At 59.8% G+C, this 12,233-nt stretch overlaps 2 protein-coding genes across 4 annotated transcripts in view; one reads left to right on the top strand and one right to left on the bottom strand.

The window, feature by feature from the left end:
* The first annotated feature begins 2 nt into the window (after window positions 1-2).
* On the top strand, window positions 3-820 carry BOLA2B (bolA family member 2B). Its single transcript, XM_059415006.1, has 3 exons — window positions 3-197; window positions 286-383; window positions 678-820. The coding sequence occupies exons 1-3, from the start codon at window positions 135-137 to the stop codon at window positions 775-777; spliced, it is 261 nt and encodes an 86-aa protein (XP_059270989.1). The 5' UTR covers window positions 3-134; the 3' UTR covers window positions 778-820.
* Window positions 821-2,760: 1,940 nt separating this feature from the next.
* CORO1A (coronin 1A) overlaps window positions 2,761-12,233 on the bottom strand; it is a 32,816-nt gene continuing 23,343 nt past the window's right edge. Inside the window, exons 1-11 of one of the 3 annotated variants that reach the window (XM_059414996.1) lie at window positions 8,201-8,333; window positions 6,421-6,619; window positions 5,156-5,278; window positions 4,881-5,010; window positions 4,604-4,788; window positions 4,327-4,446; window positions 4,013-4,117; window positions 3,751-3,896; window positions 3,578-3,635; window positions 3,252-3,467; window positions 2,761-2,983 (exon numbers count right to left, since the gene is read on the bottom strand). In XM_059414996.1, the coding sequence (XP_059270979.1) occupies window positions 2,879-2,983; window positions 3,252-3,467; window positions 3,578-3,635; window positions 3,751-3,896; window positions 4,013-4,117; window positions 4,327-4,446; window positions 4,604-4,788; window positions 4,881-5,010; window positions 5,156-5,278; window positions 6,421-6,618 (1,386 nt within the window). In that variant the 5' untranslated portion in view covers window position 6,619; window positions 8,201-8,333 and the 3' untranslated portion in view covers window positions 2,761-2,878. Of the gene's footprint in view, window positions 2,984-3,251; window positions 3,468-3,577; window positions 3,636-3,750; window positions 3,897-4,012; window positions 4,118-4,326; window positions 4,447-4,603; window positions 4,789-4,880; window positions 5,011-5,155; window positions 5,279-5,707; window positions 5,874-6,420; window positions 6,620-8,200; window positions 8,334-12,233 lie in introns of those variants that run through there. The other 2 variants (XM_059414997.1, XM_059414995.1) reach the window with 2 other exon arrangements.

Genomic DNA, 12,233 nt, shown 5'->3' with positions numbered 1-12,233 from the left:
TTCACGGACGCCTTCGTAAGGGCGGAAGTGCTGGCCTCAGCGGAAGTGGCGTCGGTAAGGGCGGAAGCGGTGTGGCCGGGGTCGGAGCTGGGGTTCCCTCCCGGCTGGGCTGTCGCCCCTTCTGGGCCGCCGCGATGGAACTCAGCGCCGAATACCTCCGGGAGAAGCTGCAGCGGGACCTGGAGGCGGAGCATGTGGTGAGTTGAGCGGCCTGGATTCGCCCCCCGAGCGGGAAAGCGCCCCCGAGGGGCGGGTGTCACACGCGCCCTCGGTTCGGCCTCCTAGGAAGTCGAGGACACGACTCCCCACCGTTGCGCGTCCAGCTTCCGAGTCCTGGTGGTGTCGGCCAAGTTCGAGGGGAAGCCACTGCTTCAGAGACACCGGTGAGACCTCGGGAATACCTCGCTCGGCGCGATCTCGGCGCCGGGACCCCAGCCCCGGCCTCTCCCCTAAATCGAACTCCCTCGCCCCCGCCAGTGCGGTCCTGCCCCGTGAACCGCAGCCCCAAGGATCCCGCCTTCGTGACCCCTGTATGGAGACTGGGGCCTCTGCCTCTTTGGTTCCCAAGTCCCGGGGTCCCAATTTGGGGGACACGTCCAGTCTCCTGGATCGCCCTGCCTTCGGAGGCCGTGACCCAGGCCCTGGCCTTCCATTTCCTAACCCCGTCTCTCCCCCAGGCTGGTGAACACGTGCCTAGCTGAAGAGCTTCTGCACATTCATGCCTTTGAGCAGAAAACCCTGACCCCAGAGCAGTGGGCCCGCGAGCAGCAGAAATAAGAGACCAAGGCCTGCACAGCCATTAAATTATGAATCAGGGCCAGCTTCTGTGTCAGTGTGTTGTGCGTGGGAGGGTGGACGGATGCGGAGCTGGAGTCTAGAGCCTGGTTTCTCCCTGCTCGGCCACTCTCCATGGTCTTTACCTCGGACAAGTCCTTCACACACAGGCCTCTGTGTCCCCACTTACAAAATGAAAGTTCTGTCCTTAAAGTATCTCCCGGGGCAGGCAGCCCCGGCCTTCTCTGCAATCCTTGGTAGAGCCCTAGGGACGGTGCCGCGGTTCCTTGGCCATTACCAGGGGATCCCGCCCTCTGTCAGTTTTCAAGGTGCACAGATGGACGCGTACTCGGGATTTCAGGGCACTGGCCAATTTATCAAACTTCCCCCACTCCCCAGTGTCACCCTAATGTCAGAGGCATGATGGAGGGTCCTCTGCTTCCCTGCAGGTTATCCAGCCTCTCATGGTCTCAGGGGATGTGGTACCCCAGTGGGGACACCACAACTTCTGGAAGGCTGCTGTTTCCTGCTCCGCTGCAGAAAATACAATTGACCCTTTAGCCCAGGGCTTTGGATGGTCACAGTTGCCCCTGGGGAGACCATGAGAGTTTCAGGAATGGAGCTGGGGGCAGGACGCACGGATAGGGTTAAAGCAGGAAAATGAGGCCATAAAATTGGGCACATGATACCCTTGTGGCAGTCTTAAACACAGGTGCCAGGATTGGTAAGGTCTGGCACAGATGGGTTCTGTGGGACCCAGGAGGGGCCAGAGCTCTTTGGGAGTGAGGGGTTACAGTCTAGAACATCCCACCACTCGGTTCCCCTCTTCAGGACTAGTTCCTTGGCCCCAAATAACCATCCCACTTCCTACCTCCCTCTTGTTCCTAACAGAGGGAGAAGGGCCTAGTAAAGCTTGAAGTCATGGTGATGATGGGTTAACCCTTCTCCATTCCTAGGAGGCTTTCCTGAACTTTACTTGGTCCCTTGGACCAGGGGCAGAGCTACTGACTGAGTGTACTCCTGTATGACTTCCCTAGGAGGCCGCGTCACCACCGCTCTGTGGGAGAGGCTCAGGGAAGGAGTGTCACTTTAAGAGGCGCACGTTCCAGATTTTCTGCTTCTCTATCACAGCCCTGATTGGATCCACCCACTGCGTTCACAGAGCTGTGATGCTGTCCCTCCCGATTTTCTAGAGCACCTGAGGCCTGGAGAGAAGTGACCGGCGCAGGGTCACATGGCTTGCATAGAGATTGAGACTCAGATGTGCCAACAGGGCATCCATGCAGCTGCCTCTCTACACAGGTGGTTCTCCCCCACGTGCTGAAGGGGAGTCGGGGGGTGAATGAGGCACTTAGTCCTTGCTGTGGTCCCTCTGTGGTATGAGGGGAGGTCTGCCGCTGTGGCCGGGACCCCCATCTAACCCCCAAATGGATAGGGCCATACTGCGGGGAAGACTGGGAACTGGAAGAGGCGGACGGCTCCTGACTCAAGGTCTGCCTCCCGGCGGTCCTCCTCCTGCTCTGTGCCTCCCGGGTCCTCCCCTGTAAACCAGGGTTTGGTTCTAAGCTTTGGCCTCCCAAAAGATCCCCTGATTTTGCTCCCTTGGGCTTGCATTTGAAATCCGTCCCAGAACTGCCGTCTTAAGTGTCCCGTGAGTTCAGTTTCCCCACCACCGACCGGTGACCCGTCGAGTCAGCATGCAGCCTGTCACGGTTGACTAGGAAAGGCGAATTCTGTTGTTATGTGAATTCTTGTGGCCCCAGGCAAGGGCCTTGTGTACCCCAGACCCTGCCAGTTCTCAACCCACCCAAGCAAGGCGCGGCTGCCACCCGCTGTGGCCTGTTCCCTTGCGGCCTCCGTGCTCAGAGGCATCCCCCACCCCGCCCGCTCCCCGCATGGGCCAGTCTCATCAAGGCAACCGAGGGACAGCTCAAGGGCAGGTCGGTTCAGCAGACCCGGCATCCAGGTGACCAGCGGAGTCACAGATACCAGAAAATAAAGCCATTTTATTATTATTTTTTGATCTGCCATCGCGGCCTGAGGAGAAGGGCGTGAATGGAGGGAGGCCGGGGATGCCAGGCCCCGGCTGAGGCCGTCGGGTCCTCTACTTGGCCTGGACCGTCTCCTCCAGCCTCTCCAAGCGCTGCTGTAGCTCCTGCACCGTGGCCTGGAGCTTCTTCATCTCCTCCTCCAGGCGGGCTACGGCGTCCTGGGGTATGTCGTGCTGCATCAGTCCTAGCTCTGTCACAGGCTCCCCCTCATCCGGCCATTCCCCCTCCGCCCTCCCAAGAGCTCCGGGGCCAGCCTGTCTCTCCGCAGCTCCCTGGGCGGCTGCAGGCCAAGAAACTGAAATCTGTTCTCTGAGGCCTGAGCACGACCTGCTCTCGGCCCCCAGAGGGTCAGCCTCCTCCTACTGGGACAATGACCCCGTCAGTAGCAGCCCCTGCCCAACTCCCAGATTCGCATCTGCTTCTCACCGAGCTGGGGGTCCCACTGGCCTCTGGAGCTGTCTTCCTGCGCCCCGTGTCCAGGCCCCGGTTGACCCTCAGCTCCCGGCTCTTTGGAGGCACGTAGCCGTCCTTGAGGGAAAGGAGGAGGGGTCCGGCGTCCCGGCCGCCCAGCCACTCCTCCGCCGTGAGGGCAGCATCGGGCCCTGCGGTGGGTGGGTAGAGGTCCTCCTGGAACAGGTCCGACTGTGGGCAAGGCCAGGGCTGGTTAAGAGAGTGCTTGGGCCTCACCGCCACCCTGCAACTGTGTGAGGTCCGTGCCTGGCCCAGCCCAGGAGGGGACATGGGAGCATCACCTTTCTAGGCACTGTCATGGCGATGGGCTCACACCGCCGCTCGTGCAGCTTGTAGAATCTGTGGAAATAAGGAGGTGAGCAGCGACCACCGCAGGGCTGGGCTGGAACCGAAGGTCCCCATGGGGTCCAAACAGCCCAGGGTGCGTGCTCGGGTCAGGGTCAGGGTCAGTCACCTGGCAATCTCACACTTGTTCACCTCCAGGCCACGTTTGGGCATGTAGCCCATGCCCCGCTGGGACTCCTTGGAACTGAACATGGAGAGATAGTGCAGGAACGGGGCCTCGGAAGTGATCTCGAAGTACCGGATAGAGCTGTCCCCCTGCAGGAGGTGGTGCGAGGGCAGGGGTCAACACCGTGGAGTCCTCTCGCCTGGCCTTTCCAAGTCCCGCCCATCCCCCCACCTCCTGCCCGGGAGCCCCGGCCTGACGGGGACACCTTGCCACAGAGGTAGACTATGTTGGTGTCGGGGTCGAAGAAGGGCAGCAGGACGCCGCTGCTGGTGTCCAGTTCCTGCAGGGACAGTGGCTCCTCCAGGTGCTTCTGCAGAGATGGGGGGGAGGGGGGAGAAGGGGAGGCGGGGAACAATGAGCTGGGCCAAGTCGGGCCTAGAAGGAGCCCTGGGCAGGGACTCGGGGTGGAGACCCCATCCCACAGAAGGTAAACTGAGGCTCCGTATGATCCGGCAAGTGGCAGGGCAGGGACCGAGCCTCCCGCGGAGCCCGATCGCCGCTCCCCCGCCCGGCGCTCACCGTGTCCCACAGCGCCACCTGCCGCTCACTCATGCGGCTGAAGCCCGTGGTCAGGATCTTTCCATCGGATACGAAGACTGCGCGCACAGGCCGGGTCCCCTCATGGGGACGGTCCTTCTCCTGCAGGAAAAGGCAGGTGGTCAGTCAAGTGCCCACACACACATCCTAAGCACCAGACTCCAGCTGAGGGCGAGAGAGGGCAGCATCCGGGGACCTGGCTGATGGTGTAGGAGGGTGAAGGTCCTAGGGTCAAGGGTCCCAACTCAGGGCAACTCACAGCAACCACAGTGCCTTTGCGCGGCTCGATGATGCGCACTCGCTTGTCCCGGCAGGAGGTGCAAATGAGGGCGCCGTCTCGGCTCCAGTCCACGCTGTAGATGGTGTCCGGGTGCACGTCGGAGCCCAGCGTCAGCACAGCTGCCCCAGTGCCCACGTCCCACACCAGGATCACGTTGTCACAACCTGGGTGATCACATCCCCCGTGTTGGAAAGCCAAGAGCCTCCCTCCCTTGCTGTCAGGCGACCGGCCTGCCCCTCTCCTCCCCGCCAGGCACCTGCACTGAGCAGCACGTTCTGGGCCGTGGGGTGCCAGACCACGATGCCCACGCGCTTGGTGTGGCCCTCCAGGGTGACGACGGGCTCCCGCAGGGGCAGTGTCAGGCCCCCATCAGGGATCTCCCACACCTGCAGAGAAGAGGCCAGTGAGACGGGGGGCTCCAAAAGTCAGATCCAGGGCTCGAGCCCCACCCCCCCAACCCTCGTGCGCACCCCCCCCCCCCCCCCCCCCCCCCCCGGGCCCCGCCCCCCCCCCCCCCCCCCCACCGCTCACCATGACTGTGCAATCCTCGGAGCCGCTGGCAATGACGTTATCATTGTGTGGGCACCAGGCGATGTCCAGCACTGGGGCTGTGTGGCCGCAGACCATGGGTACGTTCTTGTCCACACGTCCAGTCTAGGGAGTACAGCAGGGCCTCTGAGGGAGGGACTTCTGCTCTCCAAACCTGATCCAGCCTCCCCACGCCCCTCAGAGAGGCCCAGAAATGAAGGCAGTGGGGTCCCTGGGACGTGGAAACAGGGCCTAGGGCAGGAGGGCTTGTCCTCTGCCTCAGTCCCAGAGATGTCTCAGAAGGGCTGGCCCCAAGTAATACAGGATGGGGGTGTGGGCCTGGGTACCAGCGGCCACACTGGGCCCTGGGCCCGCCTTACTGTCCGACCCTGGCCAAGGTCCTGACATCTCTGCGGGCTCCTTTCTCACCAGTGCCCTGAGGGCTGGCCCTCCCACCCCAGCTTCCCCGAGGGAGGCTTTCCAGCGCCGGGCCAGGGAGGTTGTAGTAAGGTTAGGGTTCCCCAGGGAAATGTGGGGATGGGGAGGGGTGCTTACAACAGGATAGGGAACGGGGAAGTCTGTCCTAACTGGCCCCAGGCAGGAGCAGAGGTTTGGAAATGGCTGCTTCGGGGGACAGCCGCTGCTGCACGGTTTCCGGTGTGAAGAGCGGGCCCAGCTCTAGCCCCACAACCACTTCCTCTTCTCTTGGCTTCCATCGGCCCTTTTAAGGTAACAACTTAGGGCCCATCTCCCCTTCCTGTCTCACCCCCCAAGAGCACAGGAGTATGCTGCGGGTGGGGGTCAGCAGAGGGGAAGGCAGGGCGAGCAGGAGCAGAGGGAGGGGGGCAGGGCCTTTCACATCCTCCCTGGCCCCAGCCGGGGGGCCAGAGCTGGCCTGGGCTGGGGTTGGGTGGGGGGTGCTCAGACAGGCCCAGGCCCGGAGCCCCTCCCACCCTGGGAGCACGACTGGGTCTGCCCTGACCCCATGGAGCCCTCTCTGTGCTCCGGATGGGAGAAGGCCCGGGTCTGCAGGCCTTGCCTTGTGACCTTTCTGGTGTCACCTGAGCTTCAGTTTCCACGCGACCACTGCACGTAGGAGCTGGAGGAGGCTGAAGGCTCATGTGGCCCAGCTCAGTTTTACAGCTGACAACGCTGCAGCCCAAGAAGGCTTGGTGACAGTCACCCAATCAGGACCCCCGCGGGGCCACTGGAGGACCAGAGGCCCCCTCAAAGGGAATACCACTGCCCCAAGGGCTCCAAGGGCTCACCTTGCCCAGGGGCAGCACGAGGAAGGCCCCTCCCCCACTGGCCTCGCAGATCAGGGCCACAAACTTGGGGTTGACGGCACAGAAGCCACTGTCCCAGGTGGTCTGAGAGACGCGCACGTCCTCATAGCACTGGTCGGCCTTGGCGGGCTGTCCAAACACATGGCGGAACTTGCTGGAGCGGACCACCTGCCGGCTCATCCTGGGGGGACGCATGGGTTTGAGGGCTTTTCAGGTTGACTCTGGCCTTAGAGTGCCCCCCCCCCGTGTCCCCCAGGACACCCCTCAGCTGGTGTTTAAGGTCTCAGTGAACTTCCCGGCATCAGCTCCCTGGGCTCCCTGCCCCCTTCCCTGCAAGCTGCCATCCTGTCTCCCTCTTGCTTGCGGTCCTCACTCCTTCCCGCTCCTGGCTAGCCCGCAAGGCCCGCCTTCTCTGCCCACGCCAGGGCCTCATGTCTGTACCCTCAGCCACTCCGGCAGAGCCCGATGTGGGGAAGCACCAATGGCTGATCTGTGGTCTTCTGCCAGACTTCGCCCATCCTCTCCAATGGCTCCCACTGCCACCCTCTGGGGGCTTGGGTGGGTACAGCCTGGAGGGTGGGTTCTTTCAGTCACAGCAGCCACACTCCACACCCCCCACACCCACACAGGGAGCTTCCTGAGGGCCTGGGCAGGGCTGGCCTCCCTCCCCTCCTGGCTCAGGGCTGGGCATCCAGAGGGAAGCAGCATGTGGGCCTGTCCAGGAGGCAGGTCTCTGGCCCCCAGAAACAGGCAGATGGCTTGGGTCCCACTTTCTCCTCCTCACACCCCTGCCTCTCGAGTCTGCCGAAGCAGGTGCCCTTGAGTGCCATCTCCCCCTGCTCGGGAACCATGCATGGGAGGGGGGAGGCGGCACTGACTTCTCAGAGGCCTAGCGAAGATGGTTTCCCCAGCCTGGCTGCGGGGAGAGCCTGGCTGGGGAAGAGCAAGTGAGGTGGGGGGGTCTGCCTCTGGCCCCCCAGGCTCCGGCCCCCCCTCCTGACTCCCAAGAGCATCCCCTTCTTGTGCCAGCTAGGGGCCATGCCACCTGCTCAGAGGGCACCTCCCAGACCCCACCTTCCCAGCTTCAGCCTTTCTCACGGGGCGCCCCGCTGCCCCCGCCTGCCCCGGGAGGCTCCGGGTCCACCTGCCAGAAAGCAGGCGAGAAGCATGTGTGAGAAGCAGTCCAGGGGCGAGGGGATGGGTCCCCAGTGAGAAACCTGGGCCTGCGGAGAGGGGAGCCCCAAAGCCGAGGCTGGGGGACAGGAAGCCATCGCCCCACCCTGCCTCCTCCCCCCACCGCAGGTACCAGGCTCAGAAACCACGGAAAGGGGAACTTGGTCTTTTCTTGTTTTGCTCTGAACCCCTTCCTGTCTCTCCAAGCTCAGGGCAGCTGCGCGGCTCACCCCACCCTGCCCCCTCCCCCCCCCCCACCCCCCCCCCCACCCCCCCCCCCGCCGCCGTTCTGGCGCAAGCCAGCCCCCCCACCCCCGGGCTCCCCCACCTCCATCTTGGCTGCGGTGGTCCCTCACCCTGGCCTGTGCACGGAGCCCTGGGACACGCAGATGGACCCTCCCACGCACACTCCCCGCACCCCCCCCCCGGCGAGTCCCCTGCACGCGCGGCGCGGACGGCTCTGTCCCCTCTCCCGGCGGCGCGCTGACAGCCCGTCCGCCCCCACGGCCGGTTCCGCCGAGCTCACGCCTGCCCCACAGGTGGCCCCGGGCAGTGATGCCCGGTCCCTGGCCCCGCGACCCAGGCTTACCTGCTGCTGAGAGATGGGGGACCCCCCAAATGGAGGAGGGCGCGGAGGAGGAGGAGGAGGAAGGAGCTGGCGGAGCCGGACACGGCCCGCTGAGGATGCTCTTGTCAAGACAATGAATGAGAAGCGGCGTCTGCCCGCCTCCTTAGCAGTGGCAGCGCCCCTTTGGGCGGAGCTCGCAAAGGCGCTCGCCCTCGTCCGCGCGGAGGCCCCGCCCCCGCCCCCCCCGGCCCGCGGCCGCCCCGCCCTCCGCCCCGCCCTCCGCCCCGCTCGGCCGCGCCCGCCCCCTCCGAGCCCAGGCAGACGCTGCCGGCCGGTCGCCGACCATCTAATGGGCCCTTCTGTCAGGTCAAAATGCAGAAATACCCTGTCCCTCGCTCGTCAGTCCGCCCCCAGCCCGCTCACCGGACCGTGCCCCGCACTCACAGGAACGCCCACCCCCAGTGAAAGCTGCTCTGCCTCCCGCCCCACACCCCGGGCCAGGGCGGTAGGTCAGGGCCAGGTTCCTGACCCTGAAGAGCTCTCAGCCTCCTGAAGGGAGAGGAGCCGAAGGACGACCCCAAGGATGACCCCAAGGATGCGGAGCAGAGGAGGAAGCCAGACTCCAGACTCAGCAGGGGAGAGGACTCCACTGTCACCCTTGGATTTGACGATGGCGTCGGGGGCGGCGATGCAGAAGCAAGAGGGGCGAACCCCAGAATCAGATTCCTTCCCAAGTTGGGCTCCTGGCGGTCACACCACCGACTGACCCTGGGCAGGCTACTTAACCTCCTTCAGCCTCAGTTTCTCTGTCTGTAAGAGTCATACGTAGCTCAAGAGGCTATGGGGAAAGCAAAGCTTGACGCACCTCGTCTGGAGTGCAGCAAGTGCATATGGACTAGTACTACTGTTACCATTTACCGGGGGTTTGGGCTGGACCCCAGAAGGAGAAGGGCGTCAATGGACACCACCAAAGGAGGCCTTGTGGGCTGCCACCGCTGACTGGCCGCATGGTCTTGGCCATGAAGTCTAACCTCTCTGAACCTCAGGCTCGTCATCTGTAAATGGGGGATCAATGCGGCCTGTCCTGCCCTCTTCGCCAAGTGATAAGGCTCAAATGAGACCAGGCGTGTAAAAGCGTCCTGCACAATTCCATCGCAGCCACCTGCGGGCCGCGGTGTTCCTCACAGCCCACCGCAGGACCGGATTGGACTGGACGGGGACGGATAGTACCCACCGGAAGTGGTGGCGTTTACTGCATGCCGGACAGGGTGCATGCCGGACAGGGCACTGTGTCAGCTGTGAATATGTCCCGCCCCTTTAGTCCGTGCAACACCTCTCGGGTGCAGATACCCCCTCCACTGTGCACAGGAAACCGGCACACACTGCCTTCCATCTCCGAGCGCCTCCTTGCCCAGCATTGGAGGAGTACATTGGCGAGAGACCTGAAAACCATGGCCCAGAAGCAAGAGCTGGACAGCTGTGCAGAGGGCCAAGCGGGCAAGCACAGAGGCTGCTTTCACATCCCAGTGTGGGGTGGGGCGGATGGGTATGGGGCCACCACAGAGGCCAGTGGGAGGCCAGTGGTGAAAGTTATGTTTCGGCTTCTCTGCAAGCTGATGTCTGGAGAACACAAAGCTAAGTGTCCGTTGGGTGGTGAGGGCCCTGACCCGAGGCTCCTCTTGTGTCTAAGAAGGGGCTGACTGCTCCCGATGAGGGGTGTTGGGACAGGGGACCTGTTGGGTGCTGCTGGCCCAGCCTCTTACCAGACCATCTTTACTGGTGGCCGCATCTGGATTTTCCTTGGGGGGACCAATCTTCCCTCACTGGCAGTCCCTGAAGTTCAAGAGCAGATCCAAAGTGGGCACAGGGCCACAGCTCCCCAGTCAAAGCAATCTTTTCTGCTTGGTTCAGGGACAGGCACTTGACTCAAGGCTATGTAACCAGAAGCTTATTCGTTGGACCTGCTAGGAAAAAGAGCCCTCTTTCCACTGGGGGTTAGTAAGCTGATAGGCTATAAGGTCAGCACTAGCAGTGACTATTTTGTCACCACATAGGAAAAGTTGGCTGGAATCAGCCTACACAGACAACTGCAGAATCAAGATAGGAAGACTGCCATATTCTTGACATCCCTTGAGTATCTGGATCAAGCTGTTCCTGAACCCTTTAACCTTTCTGTCACATAAGACATAGGTTCCTTTTTCCACATACGCCAATAAGTTTGAGTTGGATTTCTGGAGCTTACAACTGAAAGAGTTGTAATGGATGGGTACATCCCCTATGGGGACATCCGTTATGGGGAGAGACAGGACCACCCTCGAGAGGCTCTAGGGCCTGATGGAGTCAGAGAAGCCCAGAGACCTACAGCTTCACCATGTCCTGCTGCCCTGGCAAAGTGCTATTTCCTCACCTGTAAACCATGCACAGCATCGGTCACTCTCTAGAATGTGTACCCATCCCCCAGCTTCATAATTGAAATATTATGTTCTTTAATATAATCTTATAATTTTCTCTGTAAAGGTCTTGTATACCATTAGATTCCCCCCCATTGGCATATTATGGTTTTGTGGCTATTTTGAATGGATTCTTCTTCTTCTAGTTGTGACCTTGTTTTCTTTCCTTCTAAAATCACCTTTATTTCCAATAAAATACGTCTTTCTTTCCATACAATAACACACACTCATTTTAAGTGCATGGCTCCATTAGTTTGACAAGTGTAATAAGCACCATAATCAAGATACGAAGTATTTCCAACTCCCCTCCAAGTCACCTCATGCCCATCTACAGCCCAATCCTTATCCTTAGCCAGGCAACCACTGATCTGCTTTTTGTCAGTATAGAATTTTCCGTACAAATGAAATCATAGAGTATGTGTCTGGCTTTTTTCATGAAGCATGTTTTGAGATTCATCCATGCTATTGTATGTCAGATAAGGACTTTTATTTTACACAATACCCTTATGTAATAAATAATTACACCAAAAAAGTTAGTAATAATTTCTTATGTTTGACTTTACACGATTACCACCCCAAAAGGACTCAGCAGTCAATCTTAACATCACTAAAATCACTAGGACGACCATTCTGTACCTCCTATAAAATGATGCAATAAACTTGTAGTAGCACCTTTCCAGTATCCTTGTCAAAATCATCATTATAATCATCACCAGCTTCCTAAATATAATCAAGCCTCCAGCTAGATTAGTTTGGGCGAGATAAGGGGGATGGAAGAACAGGTTAAACAACACCATGAAGAAGTAGTTATGTAAATCTAGAATGCGAACATGTGTGAATCTAGAAATGCGGGAAAATTTTATAAGACAAATTGCCCAGTTTCAATAAATAAATGGCGCTAAAAGAAAAAAGAGGAGGGGCGCCTGGGTGGCTCAGTAGGTTGGGCTGCTGCCTTCAGCTCGGGTCGTGATCTCAGGGTCTTGGAATCGAGTCCCGTGTTGGGCTCTCTGCTCAGCAGGGAGCCTGCTTCCCTCTCTCTCTCTCTCTGCCTGCCTCTCTGTCTACTTGTGATCTCTGTCTGTCAAATAAATAAATAAAATCTTTAAAAAAAAAAAAGGAGGAAAAACAGTAAAAGAGTTTGAAAAAATATCAATTAGGGCATCCGGGTGGCTCAGTCAGTTAAGCATCTGTCTTCAGCTCAAGTCATGACTCCAGGGTCCCAGGATCAAGCCCCACGGGGGCTCCCTGCTCTGTGGGTAGCCTGCTTCCTCCTCTCCCTCTGCTGCTCCCCTTGCTTATTCTCTCTCCCCCTTCCTCGCTCTCTCCCTCTGTCAAATAAATAAAATAAAATCGTTTTATCAATCAATCAACTGTCATATTGGGGTTTTCCTTGGATCCTGATCCAAACAAATCAACTGTAAAAGTAGATTTCTAGGGGCGCCTGGGTGGCTCAGTGGGTTAAGCCGCTGCCTTCGGCTCAGGTCATGATCCCAGGGTCCTGGGATCGAGTCCCGCATCGGGCTCTCTGCTCAACAGGGAGCCTGCTTCCTCTCCTCTCTCTCTGCCTACTTGTGATCTCTCTCTGTCAAATAAAAATAAATAAA

Source organism: Mustela nigripes, chromosome 11 (genome assembly GCF_022355385.1).
Source record: "Mustela nigripes isolate SB6536 chromosome 11, MUSNIG.SB6536, whole genome shotgun sequence".
In the NCBI taxonomy this organism is placed as follows: Eukaryota; Metazoa; Chordata; class Mammalia; order Carnivora; family Mustelidae; genus Mustela; species Mustela nigripes.
This window is presented reverse-complemented; position numbering and strand designations above follow the sequence as displayed.